This window comes from Lagopus muta, chromosome 26 (assembly GCF_023343835.1).
Source record: "Lagopus muta isolate bLagMut1 chromosome 26, bLagMut1 primary, whole genome shotgun sequence".
In the NCBI taxonomy this organism is placed as follows: Eukaryota; Metazoa; Chordata; class Aves; order Galliformes; family Phasianidae; genus Lagopus; species Lagopus muta.
The window spans coordinates 1608687-1623018 of record NC_064458.1 but is presented as its reverse complement, the minus strand read 5'-3'; the positions used below and the strand labels follow the sequence as shown (position 1 = coordinate 1623018).

At 66.4% G+C, this 14332-nt stretch overlaps 4 protein-coding genes across 4 annotated transcripts in view; 3 read left to right on the top strand and 1 right to left on the bottom strand.

Annotated features, from left to right (window-relative positions):
- Positions 1-2023: 2023 nt before the first annotated feature.
- Positions 2024-4080, bottom strand: GADD45B (growth arrest and DNA damage inducible beta). Its single transcript, XM_048927475.1, has 4 exons — positions 3893-4080; positions 3686-3787; positions 3198-3411; positions 2024-2626 (listed from the first exon to the last, which is right to left on the bottom strand). The coding sequence occupies exons 1-4, from the start codon at positions 3928-3930 to the stop codon at positions 2513-2515; spliced, it is 468 nt and encodes a 155-aa protein (XP_048783432.1). The 5' UTR covers positions 3931-4080; the 3' UTR covers positions 2024-2512.
- A 756-nt stretch (positions 4081-4836) lies between these two features.
- LOC125684990 (cocaine- and amphetamine-regulated transcript protein-like) lies at positions 4837-6011 on the top strand. Its single transcript, XM_048927658.1, has 3 exons — positions 4837-5427; positions 5647-5766; positions 5842-6011. The coding sequence occupies exons 1-3, from the start codon at positions 5314-5316 to the stop codon at positions 5947-5949; spliced, it is 342 nt and encodes a 113-aa protein (XP_048783615.1). The 5' UTR covers positions 4837-5313; the 3' UTR covers positions 5950-6011.
- Positions 6012-6655: 644 nt separating this feature from the next.
- MAP1S (microtubule associated protein 1S) lies at positions 6656-13781 on the top strand. Its single transcript, XM_048927760.1, is given in 9 exon segments — positions 6656-6792; positions 7887-7988; positions 8780-8862; positions 8965-9105; positions 9423-11750; positions 11803-11956; positions 11959-12543; positions 12644-12861; positions 13071-13781. Coding segments are annotated over 9 exon segments (3903 nt in total). The 5' UTR covers position 6656; the 3' UTR covers positions 13227-13781.
- A 499-nt stretch (positions 13782-14280) lies between these two features.
- The window catches only part of LOC125684787 (small conductance calcium-activated potassium channel protein 2-like), a 1298-nt gene continuing 1246 nt past the window's right edge, over positions 14281-14332 (top strand). The window contains 1 exon segment of the mRNA XM_048927220.1: positions 14281-14321. Coding sequence (XP_048783177.1) covers positions 14281-14321 — 41 coding nt within the window.

Sequence of the window (14332 nt, the reverse complement as noted above, 5' to 3'; positions counted from 1 at the left end):
AAACCCCCAAACTCCTTTTTTTTCCCCCCCTTGTTTTTAATCTTTGTGTTTTTTTTGCCCATCTCTCGGGTGAGCGCTGATGGTTCTGCAGCCCTTTTTCTTTCTATCGCCTGGGTCGGAGCGAGGGACCAAGGGCTGCTTTGTGTTGCCAAGAAGGAAAACAACAACAAAGTCACACTTTGGGGCCTTTCTCAGTGCTGCCCTCCATGCAGAGCCGTAAATAGGGCTGGGGGGGGGGGGGTTTGACAAAAAGGGGGGGTTCCCCCCACGGAGCGCTGATGAAATCCTCTTTAAGACTTAAAGATAACGAATTTACTCCATGGGAAGAATCCCCGTCCAACTCCACGCTCTTTGATTTCTCTCTGCTCTGTGATTCTCGTTTGCCAAACTCTGCCGTTGGTGTCCAGCGCCGTCGGTGGATGGGGAGGGGGGGAAAAGGGGGGGGGGTTCTCCTGCTGTGTGCCATAGAGATCTGCTGCCGTGTGGAGTGTCGTGGAACCGTCGTTCAGAAGTGAAATTGATACCACAATAAATGCTCACTTTTCATTTTGCCACGGGTCCTGAATACAGCGTGGGGGTGGGATGGATGGGATGGGATGGGATGGGATGGGATGGGATGGGATGGGATGGGGTGGGATGGGATGGGATGGGATGGGATGGGATGGGATGGGATGGGATGGGATGGGATGGGATGGGGTGGGATGGGATGGGATGGGATGGGATGGGATGGGATGGGATGGGATGGGATGGGATGGAGGGGATGGGGATGGGATGGGGTGGGATGGGATGGGATGGGATGGGATGGGATGGGATGGGGGCACTGTGGGAACCCAACGGAGGAGTGCTGGAACGGTCGGGCAGTGCTGCAATGCAGGTCATGGCGCTGCCCCACCGACAGCCCCGCGGCACCTCCTGCCCTCGGCTCACCGCTCCGGTTGGGTTCGGCCCCGCACCGCCGCGTCCCGTTCCGGAATGGGGGCGGCTGCCTCCCCTCCTCTCCCCCCATTCCTCAGCCCCCCCCTTTCCCGGCATTGAGACCCGGGGGGGGGTTTCGTGTGCGGCTTTCCTGGACGGCGGCCGCGCCACGGGAAGCTGCCGGCCGGGCTGCAGCTGCCACCGCGTGCCTGGGATGGCTGAGATGCTTCTGCGGAGCCCACACAGCGCCGCGGGGGCCGAGCGGGGAAGGCGAGGCGGGGGGGGGGGGGGGGGGGAAGAACCCGCAGCCGCTCCGTTGCCGTCAGCTCCGGGGCTCCGTGCCTCGGTTTCCCCGCTCGCAGCCCTGTTATCCCCGCCGTGTCCCGCACCGCCCTGCCCGGAGCTGCGGGAGAATCGCTGCGGGTCCCCGTCGGGTCGATGACTCAGCGCTGCCCGACGCCGCGCGTTGATGACGGGGTTCGGGAACGGCCGCCCCGCACGGGGGGTCACCGGGACTCCGCGTGGCGCTGACTCAGCGGCGCGATGAGTTTGGGGGCGCTCAGCCCCTCCTCCATCCCGCAACGCCGCTGCAATGTGGGACACCTCGAGCGGGACGGGGAGGGCAACGTCCCCAACGGTGGCATCGCTGCCCCACTGCTGAGTCCCCTGCAGGGACACCGCGTCCCCGTCCCCGCAGCGGGGTCAGATGCGTGCACGCACATCACGTGCACTGCTCACATGCATTTGTACGGTGCATGCACTGCACGCCTGAGCACTGCAGGCTGCCCCGAGCTCCTCTTACTGCCTCAGTTTCCCCAGCAGGGAGGCGTCCCCCTCCTCCAGGAGGTGCTGCCAACACCCCGGAAGGGTTGTGGGTGCGGGCAGCCCCTTCTCCCACACCCCCGGGGCTGCAGGAAGGAGAGCTGAGGGTGGGGGGATTCCAGGTGGGAGGGCGCTGTGGGTGGGGGATCCCTTGGGGCACCTCCGTGTGGGATTTCCCAGCCCTGTGTTGTGGTGGGGACCCCCCGCCTCCATCCCCACCCCGAAGCCACCCGTGGGGGAAATGAGACAGCAGGGATGCCCCCCTCCCCCCTAAAATCTCCACCCACTGCGCTGGGGAGGCGGGAAGGGATGAACAGACAGCAGTGAGGTTAGAAAATTTATTGGAAAAAAGAAACAACGAAATAAAACCAAAAGTTGTTCTGCGATCAGTACAAGAATAGACTCTGTGGTGGGATCGGGGCAGGGTCTCCCCAGTGGCTCGAGTGCAAAAATAAACCAAAAAACAGCGTCACACGTCCATCCACGTCACCACCGCTGCGCCGTCCCAGGATGAAGTTGGGCCGAATCCTTCCTCCTCCATCACCAAAGGGACCGAGCGCTGCACGGGCGCTCACAGGGACCCCCCAAAACGGGACCCCCCCCAAAAACGGGACCTGTGCGCCCCACGGCTGCCCCGGGCTCAGCCCCACAGCTGTGGCCACCGCCGCGCCAGGCGCTCCGCATTCCTCTCCGGTTGGACAGAAAAATCCCTGTCTGTGCTCGGGGCGCTGGGGCGGCTCTGTGCTCCCCGCAGCTCCGCTCTCCGTCCCGGCGCTCAGCGCTCCTGCAGCCGCACCACCGGCACCCATTGGTTGCGGTCGCGGCTCTCGGCGCAGTAATTCGCCACCTCGGCCAAACCGTGGCTCTGCCAGGCGTCTGCGTGGGGCATCTGGGGAGAGAGAGCACAGAGATGGCACTGTGAATGGGTGGGAAGGGGCTGGTGACAGTGCATGGAGTGGTGATGGCACAGGGACACCATGGCAGAGGGGGGGACGCAGCACAAAGCGTGGCGATGGCATGGTGGCACTGTGACACCACGATGGGACACGGCGCCGTCACGGCACAGGGGCACAGCCGTGGCACAGCGGTGCCTTGGCACAATGACACTGGCACAGCAATGGCGCTGTGACAGCAGGGCACAAGGTGTGGCGATGGCATGGTGGCCCTGTGACAGCACGATGGGACGTGGCACAGTGACAGCATCGCCGCGGCACCACGAACTGATGACGGCAGCACCGTGGCACGAAGCGCAGCGACTGCAAGGCACAAAGCGTGGCAGCGCCATCGCGGCACCGCAAACGACGGCCCTGCAGTGGCGCCATCACGGCACAGCGACACCCCCGTGATGCAACAACAGCACGAGATGCAACGATGGCACGACAGCAGCAGCCCGGAGCCGCTCCTGGCCCGCATCCCCACACCCACATGACTCAGAAGCACCCGCGTCACCCCGCGCTCACCGTGACCAGCAGGCAATGCAAATCGCGAGGCTCGGCTCCCGGCGCCGGCTCTCCCAGCACAGCCGCCAGACGCCGCATGCCGGCCACGCGCACGATGTGGATGTCATTGTCACAACAGAAGGCCTGGATCAGCGTGAAGTGGATCTGCAGGGCGATGTCGCCTTCGTCCTCCTCGTCGGTGGCCAACACGCACAGCACGACGCTGTCGGGGTCCCTAAGGGGGCGGGGGGGGGGGGGGCGTTACAAGGACGCACGTGACGCAGCCCCCCCCCCAGAGCTCAGCAGCCCCCACCCGCATCGTGCATACAGACAGCGGGGTGCGCAGCCCCCCCAGCCCCAAATTACCCCCCCCCACCCGCACACACGCGGTTCATCTCCCGTCTACACATCGAGCCGCCCCCCCCCGTTCCCCCACGCGCCCCCGCCCCCCCAGTCGCCCACATTAAACGCGCTGACCCCCCCCCCCAAAACCGAGCCCCCACACTCACGCGTTCAGCAGCTTGGCGGCCTCGTAGACCCCCACGCTGAGCCGAGCGCTGCGCTGCGCCGCCGCCAACAGCCGCTCCACCGCCGCTCCCACCGCGCGCATCCTGCGGGGCACAGCGCGATCAGTGCGGGGCTCAACAGCACCGGCGGCACCGCGTCCCGTCCCGTCCCATCCCTCCCCCCCCAGCCCCGCAGTTCCCCGCACTCACCTGGGGCTGTCGCACGGCAGCAGCTCCTCCAGGGTCATATCGCGATATAATCCAAAGGATGGCACGGAAGCCCTACGAGCGGTAATCCGAGCGGCGGAGCTGCCGCTATCACAGCTTCTCAGTAGCGATATCTTCTGTCGCGATCTCTTCTGTCGCGATACCCACGCTCCGTTCTGCTCCGCGATCGCTCTGAGCCACCTCGCGCTCCGCCGCCTCCTTTTATAGCCCTCCGGCGCGCACCGCCCCCGCTCCTCCCATTGGCTGCGTGCGTGGGGAGCGGCGCGGTGATTGGTGCGCGGCGCGGGGATCCCACGTGGGGTGCGCGTGGGAGCGGGGAAACCCCCGCCCCGAAACTGCCTCCCCCCCCAAAAACCCCCCCGGTTCCCCCCATCTCAGCCCCGAGGAACGGGAACTGCGGGCGCTACGCGGTGCATCGGGGCCGTGCAGCGGGGGGCACACGGGGGGGGGGGGGCTTCGTCCCGGGGGGAGCTCCGTGCATTGAGGGGGCGCCCCCCCCCCGCCCCGAGCCTCGGGCGCCCCCTGGCGGCCGGAGCTCCGCTGCGTCATTCCTCCAGCAATGCCCGCCAGCAGGGGGCGCCGGCAGCACGCAGCGCTCTGCCCGCCGCTCGTTGATCCCGCCAAGCCCGATGGGAAATGGAGGCGCGGCGCCCCGCCCCTTCGGCTTTGTGAGAAGTGTGGACTGCGTTACCCAGAGGGCACCGCGCGGGGAGGGGGCGGGGATTGGGGTCACGTGTGGAGCGGCCGAGCCGCGGGGAGCCGGAGCTTCGGCTTAACCAGCGTGGTCTTGCGCAGGGCCGTGGGGTGGGGGCTCCCATCCGCTTTCTGTGCTCCAGGGCTGCGGGCAGTGGGACCCCCGCACCCCCAGGGGGGACTTGGAGGGGTCCTGCCAGCTCAGCGCAGCCCCGCTGGGGGGCACAGGGATGTGGGGTGAGGGGTTGGTCCGTATCGGAGCCCTCGTGGGGCTGTCCGTCCGTCTGTGCGTCTATCCGTGCAGCTCCTTTGGAGTAAAAGCGGTTTGTGAGACGTGTAGCAGTGCTGTGGGGGGGTCCTTCCTGCCTTATCCCGCAGCCCCCGAGATGTGCAGCCCTCCCCTCCCCCGCAGCCGTGTTTGCTCAGGGAATTGGCCTCGGGCTGTAAACAGTGCTGACGTCCGTTCTGTGGCTCATGCACATCCCAGGGGATGGCACTGCAGGGATGGCTCCCCTCGGTCACCATAGGGGTCGGGTTGGGAGGGGGGACACCCTACAGACAGACTATGAGTGGGGAGGGAGACCCCCGCAGACGGGTTGAGCCTCCCTGCCTGCGTCAGTGGGTGTTTGCCCACCACCCACGGGCTGCTGGGGGGGGGAATAAAGGCAGCTGAGCCCCGCAGCGGGGATGATGGACGCTGCAGTGGGAAGATGGGCGCTGCGTGGCTCTGCCTGCTCTGCGCAGCCAGCGCCGGCCTCGTCCCGCTGGGCACTGGGGGGGAGCAACGGCTGTGGGCAGCCCCACGTCGAGAGGAGCCGGAGCTGGTAGGGGGCCGAGGGCTGGGGTCCCTGCTGCGTGCACCCCCTCGTTGAGGGGGCTGGGAAGTTCCCAGGGTTTTAAGGAGGGGGTCCCTGGTTGCTTTTCTGTGTTGGAATCTGGGCGCTTTTGGGGGCTTATCTCAGCGCTTGGGTTAGAAAAGGGATATCCGGTGAGATGCGGGAATTGGCAGCTTTCACCTGTTTGTTCTTTCTCTGCGCACGGAGCTCCTGCCCCGCGGGGTCGATGCCAGAGGTGCCGGCGTTGAGGCGCTGCAGGAGGTGCTGGAGAAGCTGCGGAGCCGGGAGCTGCCGCCGACGGCCAAGAAGCCGGGCAGGGTGCCCTCGGTAGGGCCGAGCGCTGGGGGGCACCGGGCGCTGGGGGGGCACCCAGGCTCCAAGGTGACGGCTCCTGTCTCACAGTGCCAGCTCGGGGAGCCCTGTGCTGTGCGGGTGGGGGCTCGCTTTGGGAAGCGCTGCAGCTGCCCCCCCGGCACCGCCTGCAACCTCTACATCCTGCGGTGCGCCTAAGGGCTGGGGACAGCACGGATGCTGCCGGGATGCTGCTGGCTCAGGCTGTGCCATGTGGCGTGGAAGGGTGGCCACGCGCCCCGGCCCCCTCCCCACACGGAGATGCGCTCCTCTCCCCTGATCTGAGTGCCTTCACAAACCCTTGGGGGCCGCATTAAAGCACTTTGGACCCGTGGCTGTTGCCTGCTCTGCTCTTTGGGGGTTTCTGTGATGCCACCCTGGCTGTGAGCGAGCTGTGTGGTGGAAGGGGTGGGGATGCGATGGGGCTGTGCGCCATCCTCCAACAGATTGTACTGCTCACGCTTTCACTGCACGGCACTGCACAGCTCAGATTGCCCAGGGGCTGCAGCGCGTCTAGCAGCCCTGCACAGTGCTGTATGGCGCATCCCCGCGCAGCTCTGCACCCAGTAGCCGTACCCAGCGCTACGGCACGCTGCACTGCATTCCCCAGCTGTACCCCACGCTACATCTCCGCACCGCATCGCATCCAACCGCACAGCACTGCAGCGTAAAGCCGGGCCCCACCCGGCGGCCCCACCCCGCCATCGCCCCTTTAAGCCCTCCTCTCCCGCCGCGCCCCCTCCTCCCGCTCTCCCCCGCGCCTCGCCCTCCCATTGGCTGCCGGTGACATCAGTGGGCGGGACTTGGCGGCGCTGACGCAGAGGGGGCGTGGCCTGGGGGCGGCGCGGCAGCGGGGGGCGCCGAAGATGGCGGCGGCGGCGGCGGCGGCGACTCCTCCCGGTCCCGCCGCGGGGCCGCGCCGCTTCTCGCTGCTGGCGATCGTGGGCGGCGGCTGCCACCGGCCCGGGCTGCTGGCGGCCGCGCTGCAGCAGCTGGAGCGAGGTGAGCCCCGGCCTCGTGGCCTCGTGTCGCGGCCCCCCCACGGGTCCGGCCCCGACGCCGGATCGGCCGCGCTCCGCCCGCCCCGGGCCCGAGGAGGGGGGAGGAGGGAGGAGATCCTCGGGGCGGGGTCCCGGTGGGCCGCGCCGCGGGCCGCGGTGGTCCCTGGGGGATGCCGCCTCCCCGGCGTCGGTTCCCGCCCGTCGTCGATGGATCTGCCCCGCCATCTGTTCCGCACCCCCGCCTTCCGCCCCTCTCTCCCACCCCTCCTCATGCAGTCCGCCCGTCCTCCCCGTGGGCGCTCGGGATCTGCCCCAAATCCCCGAGATTTGCCCCCGGTTTTGTCCCTGCCATCTGCCCCGCTCCGCCCCCCCGCTCCCATCTCTGTCCCCGGGGACCCCTTTGTGCAGGGACGGATGTGTGGTGGGGGGTGGGGGGTCTCAGCGTCTCAGCTCCTCCATCACCCTCGGCCCGGGGTCGTGGCATCGCAGTGCCCCGCTCTGGGGACACCCACGTGCCACCACGGAGGGACCAAACCCGCAGTGATGGGGAACCGCTGGAGAACGGCTCCGGCAGCCCTTTGTGCAACCCCACACCGCGGCTCCTTGCGCCATCGGCAGCCGTTAGCGGGCAGTGATGGTGGTGGCAGCCCCTCCCCTCCCCCTCCGAGAGCCCCCTGAGAGATAGAGCTCATCTGCACAGCCAATAGCTGGGCCTGCACTGGGCTGGGGGCTTCCATCCGCTGGCAGCACTCACCCCAGCGCCGTTAATTCCATTAATTAGCACCTTCCCTTTGAGGAGGCGCTGGGAAGGTGCTGCCGTAGCCTCAGGGTTTGGGTTTGGGTTGGCAGAGGTGGCGTGGCTGTGAGTCACAGCATCATCACAGCACACGGCACACGCCGGCGGTGCCACCCTCACACCCGGGTCCCCACGCTGTCCCCATCCCTGCGGCGTGGGGCTGGATGGCAGTGCTGGTGCAAACCGTGGTTGGGTGACAGCATGGCTGTGTGTGAGCCATGGAGGGGTGAGGAGTGGGGACAGAGGGGCTCTGCCACCCGTGGCGTGCGTGGGGACAGCAGGCACTGCCCACCCTGCAGGCATCCGCTCCTGGGACATCGACCTCACCTCCTGCAACCTGGATGAGCAGCTGAAGCTCTTCGTCTCCCGCCACTCCGCCACCTTTTCCAGCATTGTCAAAGGTACGGAGGTGGCACTCGGAGTTGGGGACAGCGCTGTGGTGGGGCTGAGAGCCAGCGCACGTCGGCGTGGTCCTCACCTGACCCCGTGGCAGTGATTAATTCATGAGTCTCCCGAGGGGATGAGATGGGATGAGATGCTCTTTGCTGCGCAAACATTGCGCTGCTTCTGGAAAAGGGATTTGGGGAGGAGGTGGTGGCAGCCATCACAGTCACAGGGATGGGGGCCAGTGCAGGGGAGGGGAAAGGGGTGTTGGAAGTTTGTACCCCCATCCTAGACACTGCTGGCTGCTGCTTGGGGCTGAGCCCTGTGATTCCCACGTGGAAAGCTGCTTCCTATACCAACAGCCACATTCCTCCCCCCAGGGCGGATGCTGGTGGGGCTGTGTGGTCGCTGTGGTGCCAGCATGTCTCGACCCATGCGTGCTTGCAGCTTGCCACCCCCTGGTGGGGATGGGGGTGCCCCATGTCCCCCTTTGTGTTTGGCTCCTGGGGGCTGTGGGTCTCTGCTTGAAGCCTGCAGCCTGAGGAACCTCTGGGGGACAGCAGGGCAGCCCCAGCCTGGCTGCTCCCTTTCCTCCCCTCCCTGCAGCAGGAAGGAGATGGGAAGTGCAGCGGATCCCCCGCTGTCCTGGCCGGCAGCTGTCCCTCTTCCGCAGGGGAAATGGACAGGTTCTGTCCCCGTCCTGGGCACGTTTGTGTCACCCCCTGATCCACACGCAGCCTGGCGGGGGAGGTCCTCAGGGACCTGCCACGTTTTAGGGAAGGATGGGTGTCAGCTGCTGTCCCCGCAGGTCAGCGGACCCTGCATCACCGCGGCGATGTGCTGGAGACCCTGGTGCTGCTCAACCCCTCCGACAAATCCCTGTGTGACGAGGTGAGCGGGGAGGGGGGCACCTGGGATGCAAACGGTACGTGAGGGGTGAATGCGGGGCAGCATCCTCACGTGTCCTCACGCCCCCCCTCTCGGCCCCTGCAGCTGCGCAACCTCATCACGGATGTGTCGCAGCACAAGCTGCTGGTGTTTGCGGGGCCCTGCGTGGAGGAGACGGGCGAGCTGATGCTGCAGACTGGCTGCTTCTCGCTGCGGGACTTCATCCAGATCTTCACTGACAAGGAGGTGCGGGGCCGGGTGTGGGGAGGCACTGTCTGCTCACGTCTGCATCGTCTCAGCCGAGCGAGCGGAGCTGTCTGTGCTGTGTGCATCTCTCCCTCTCCCTCTGCTGCATGAGCCTGGTGAGGGGGTGGCTGCATTCTGATCGCCCAGTACAGGAAGCTGGGGGCCACGGTGATAGCTGGGAGTGAGGCAGGGCTATGAGAGGGCCCAGAGATTGCAGGCGAGGGGTGCGTGTGCCTGGGAGGGAGCTGCCCCGTGCGGAGGGACCCTGGGTGCCATGTGGTGTGAATGGGGCCCTGCCTGAAGCTCTCCCCTCACAGGTCGGGGAGATCCTGAGCTCCGCGGACCCCTCAGCCAAGGCCAGGCTGACCATCAGCTGCCCCGACTTTGGGGAGTGGAAGGACTCGGGTTTGGACCATCACAACCTGCAGGACTTCATTGAGCTGCGCTACAACCCCGGCTGCATCCTGCCTGAGATGGAGGGGCTGGAGGAGTTCATGGAGTACCTCTCGGAGTCGTTGGAGCCCCAGTCCCCCTTCGACCTCCTGGAGCCCCCCACCATGGTGGGTTTCCTCAAGCTCTCCAAGCCCTGCTGCTACATCTTCCCGGGTGGGAGAGGGGACTCTGCTTTCTTCGCCGTTAACGGCTTCAACGTGCTGGTGAACGGCGGCTCCAACCCCAAATCGTCCTTCTGGAAGCTGGTGCGGCACCTGGACCGCATCGACTCCATCCTGGTGACGCACGCGGGCACCGACAGCCTGCCTGGCATCAACAGCCTGCTGCAGAGGAAACTGGCCGAGCTGGAGGAGGAACCAGCCTCGCAGGGTTCGCAGGGCAACGGCGACTGGGCCCGCAACCTCATCTCCCCAGAGCTGGGCGTCGTCTTCCTCAACGCCTCCGAGAAGCTGAAGGCCATCGAGGGCAACTCACGGGTGCTGAAGAGCTGCGACGAGGCGGCGCTGACGCTGCACTATTTGGAGAAGTTGGGCATCCGCCCCAACCCGCTGGCACGGGACGGCAGCCCCCGCGTGGAGCCCACCGTCCTCTTCCAGAAGATGGGAGTGGGACGGTTGGACATGTACGTGCTGAACCCGGTGCGGGGCACCAAGGAGCTGGAGTTCCTCCTGCAGCATTGGTCTGGGGATGGCTACCCTGAGGAGCAGGAGCTGCCTCTGCAGTGCCTGACCTCGGTGTGCGCCCTGCTGGTCTGGCACCCCGTCAGCCCCGCCGAAAAGATCATCCGTGTCCTCTTCCCCGGCTGCACGCCCCAGGCGCGCATCATGGAAGGGCTGGAGAAGGTGAAGCACCTGGAGTTCCTCAAGCAGCCCGTGGTCACCAAGAATGACCTGAAGGGCCTTCAAGCTGACAAGCAGCTGAAGCAGAGGAGGACGGAGAGCAAGGAGAGTTTGGCGTCTGCCTCCAAGCTCAGCCTGGTGGAGGCTGGGGTACCCAAAGAGAAGGCTCTGAAAACGGTGGAGAGGAAGGAAGTGAAGGTGGGGACCAAGGAGAAGCCAAAGGCACTGGGGGAGGTGGCCAGAGCAGGGTCAGAGGAGGAGAAGGTCAAACTTGCCAAGCCGGACTCCTCTGCGGAGAAGCTGAAGGCAGAGGCGAAGCCAAAGGTGAGCAAGGAGAAGGCAATGCCCAGGAAGGAACCTGTGCCCCGCAAGGAGGAGAAGAAACCACTGAAGAAGGAGGAGAGCACCGAAGGGAAGCTGGAACCAAAGAAGGAGCTGAAGGCTGTGAAGAAGGACGTGAAGGCAGAGACGCTGCGGAAGGACACAAAGGACACCAAGGCTGAGCCCAAGGCTGCTGCAAAGCCCCCAGCACGGAAAACGCCAGTGCCTGACGCCCGCAAACCGCTGGCCAAGGCTGGCAGCATCAAGAGAGCCACCCTGAAGAAGGAGCCAGAGAAACCCAAGGCCAAAGGCGGCAAGGAGCTGGGCAGCAAGAGGGAGCCGGGGCCAACAGAGGGCTCCAAGCCTTCCTCCCCTGAAGACATGGTGCTGGATGCTGAGGGGAGGAGGAGGAAGGAGGAGTCACCGGATGAAGGCATCACCACGGCTGAGAGCGAGCTGGAGCCATCGCCGCTGGAGAACGGAGGCGCCGCGAGGGGGTCGGAGCCGAGCTGTGTGGAGAACGGCACAGAGGAGCCCGAGAGCCCCCAGCGCTTCCGCTACCCCGAGGGCAGCCCCTGGAAGGCTGTCGGCCCCCCGTCACCATTGGCAAAGACCCCCAGGAGCGAGCGCAGCGTCAATTTTGACCTGACACCCACCGGGCTGCTGCCCCCCGGCCCCGAGGGTTGCGAGGACCCGTGTGGCAGCTCCGAGGAGAAGACCCTGGAGATGATGTCCCCGGGCAGCTCGGGGCCCGCCAGCGCCGGGCACACTCCATTCCATCAGTCACCAGTGGAGGACGGCGGTGAGGATCCTGGTGCCAACTCTCAGCCCAACCCCTGGGCGCCTAACAGAGCCCCGCAGGACGGCAATGAGAAGCAGGCAGGCTGCCTGTCCCTCAGCCCCTTCAAGGACGACGTCCCCGACGTGTCCCCCACCATCACCACCCCCTCGCTGCCGGCCGAGGTCGGCTCCCCTCACTCCACCGAGGTGGACGAGTCGCTGTCGGTGTCTTTTGAGCAGGTGCTGCCTCCAGTCAGTGAGTCCCCGCAGGAGGAGAGCGTGCGGCCCCCGCGCCACGCCGGAGCCCGACCCGGCCAAGGGGGGGGGGCTGTCGCTGCCACTACGGCCCTGCCACCACCCGCATCCCCCCCCGGCTCCGCGCCACGGCCGCCGCTCCGATTCGCCCCACGACGTGGACCTGTGCCTGGTGTCCCCCTGTGAGTTTGAGCACCCCAAAGCCGGCCGCTCGCCCCGCCGTCAGCCCCCGCGACCTGTCGGACAGCGATCCCTCGCAGGAGCTGCAGCCCCCAGCCCTGCACCGCGGCCGGCCCCCCCCCGCAGCCTGTGGGTGAGACGCCCCCCACCTCGGTCAGCGAGTCGCTGCCCACCCTCTCCGACTCTGACGCGCCCCCCGCCACCGAGGACTGCCCCTCTCTGCTGGCCGACGGGCTGGAGTCGGATGAGGACTCGGAGCAGCCTCACTGTGGCCCCCCCAGGGCCCGCGACCCACTGCCGGCCCCTATGAAGGACCCCTGCCCCCTCCCCGCCCAGCCCGGTATCTGCATGGTGGACCCCGAGGCGCTGCCCAAGAAGGAGCCCCTCCTCGGCAAGGCCAAGCGCACCCCATCCCGTGTGGGCACAGCGCCCGCCGCCCCCAAACCCGACGCCCCTAAAGCCACCAGCCTGGCCCCCAAGGGCAGGGGTCCCACTGGGGACAAGACCCGCCTGCCCCCCGGGGACAAGAAAGGCCCCCCCAGTGGCACAGGGACCATGCGCAGCGCTGGAGCCAGAACAGCAGCGGGAGCCGGACGGGCATCCCCAGCAGGTATGGGGCTGGGAGCGTGGGGAGGGGGGGCAAGGGGGTGGGGAGCGTTTGGAGATGAGGAGAGAGCCGTCCCCGTCACCCCGCCTCTCCATCCCCGCAGGCTCACGGGCTGCAGCCCCCCAGGGCCCCCCGGTGTACGTGGACCTGGCGTATCTGCCCGGCTCGTGGAGCGCCCGCACGGTGGATGAGGAATTCTTCCGCCGCGTCCGTTCCCTGTGCTACGTGGTGAGCGGCGACGACCACCTGAAGGAGGGGGTCCTGAGGCCCATCCTGGATGCGCTGCTGGCCGGCAAGCACCAGTGGGGCGTCGACACTCAGGTGAGACCCCCCCCCCCCCCCCACCCCCCTATCCCCAAATAGATGGCGAACGGAGCATCGCCCCCAGACCCCCAAAAGAAGGGGGAATGTGTGGGATGGAGCACTGCTAACGCTCAGCAATGGCACCCGTTCCCCCTCCCCCTTCCTTTTGCCGTGGGTGCTGCTCTGGGGGTTGCAGTGGTGATGAGGTGCTGTTGCTGTTCCTGCAGGTGACGCTGATCCCCACCTTCGATTCGCTGGTGATGCACGAGTGGTACCAGGAGACCCACGAGAGGCAGCAGGAGTTGGGCATCACGGTGCTGGGCAGCAACAGCACGGTGGCCATGCAGGATGAGACCTTCCCTGCCTGCAAGGTGGAGTTCTGAGCAAAGGGGGGAGGGGAGGGGTCACGGTGGGCTTCATCCCCACCCTCCTCCTCCTCCTCCTCTGCTCACCTCCCTCACCCTTTCCCTCCCTGCATGGTGACCGTGAGCTGCTGTGTGTTGGAGGGAAAGGAGTGGGGAGAGATGCTGGAGGGAAGGGGGGTCCTGCCCTCCCCCCACTCCCCCCTCCTATGCTGGCTGGGGGTCTGGTGGTCCCACAGCACCCACACAATGCCACACGCTGCCACTCTGCACCTGGGGACAGGGGTCCGGGTGTGGAGCTCGAGCCACGCTCAGTCAAACAGGGTAGAATGTTTTTTTGTCTTTTGCTGTTCCTATTTCCCCCCCCCCCCAACGCCCCCCACCCTGAGAAGCCACTACTGCCCCCCCACCCCGGGGGCTGCTGAGGGAGCTGAGCCCCTTCTAAGCACCCCATAGCTGCCCTATGGCTGTGGGGCTGAGTCGGCTGCCCCTATGGCACTACAGCACAGCTTTATCACCGTCCCCTGTGTCCACGCTGCCACACACTGCAGAGAGGGGTTCGGGGGGGGGGAGTGTGGGAGGGGGGGGGGCAGGGGCTTGGCTGCACCGTCCTCACCCCCACCCATGGCATGAAGGACAAATCCCACCCCCTACCCCGAGTCTGTGTCCCCTCGTTGTGTCACCTCTTGTCCCCATTGCAGCGTGGGCTGAGCACTGGCAGCTCATGGCACTGGTGGCACATCCCTGCCTGCAGCGGGGCTGGGGGGGCAGAATCATCCCCCACCCCCCCGTGTCTCTGCAGTGCTGGAAGGCTTTGAAGGAACCCAACGCCACGAGTGGTTGTTAAGGGGATCTGGGGGGAGATCTTGGGCTCCGATGGGGGGATCAGAATGTGTGCTCACCCTTCCCCCCCCCCCACCTCCCACTCGCCCCACACGGGGGCAAACACTAACCCGGGGGAGGGGGGGGGGGGGGGCAGGGGGGGGCTCCTCCATGGTTCTTTTTGTAATGACTTTTTAGAAAGGAAAAAAAAAAAAAAAGAAAGAAAAAAGGAATGGGAAACAAACAAACAAAGATGAGCAAACCCAGCGCGGTCCTGAGGGCGGTTATTTATGGGTGGGGGTCAC

Excerpts from the sequence above, each read along its gene's own strand:
- GADD45B (XM_048927475.1), bottom strand. The coding sequence starts at position 3,930 with ATGACCCTGGAGGAGCTGCTGCCGTGCGACAGCCCCAG. Across the intron at positions 3,788-3,892 it reads CTGCCGTGCGACAGCCCCAG|GATGCGCGCGGTGGGAGCGG; the intron begins GTGAGTGCGGGG and ends TGTGCCCCGCAG. Across the intron at positions 3,412-3,685 it reads GCCGCCAAGCTGCTGAACGC|GGACCCCGACAGCGTCGTGC; the intron begins GTGAGTGTGGGG and ends CCGCCCCCTTAG.
- LOC125684990 (XM_048927658.1), top strand. The coding sequence starts at position 5,314 with ATGGGCGCTGCGTGGCTCTGCCTGCTCTGCGCAGCCAGCGCCGGCCTC. Across the intron at positions 5,428-5,646 it reads GTCGAGAGGAGCCGGAGCTG|CTCCTGCCCCGCGGGGTCGA; the intron begins GTAGGGGGCCGA and ends CTGCGCACGGAG. Across the intron at positions 5,767-5,841 it reads AGCCGGGCAGGGTGCCCTCG|TGCCAGCTCGGGGAGCCCTG; the intron begins GTAGGGCCGAGC and ends CCTGTCTCACAG.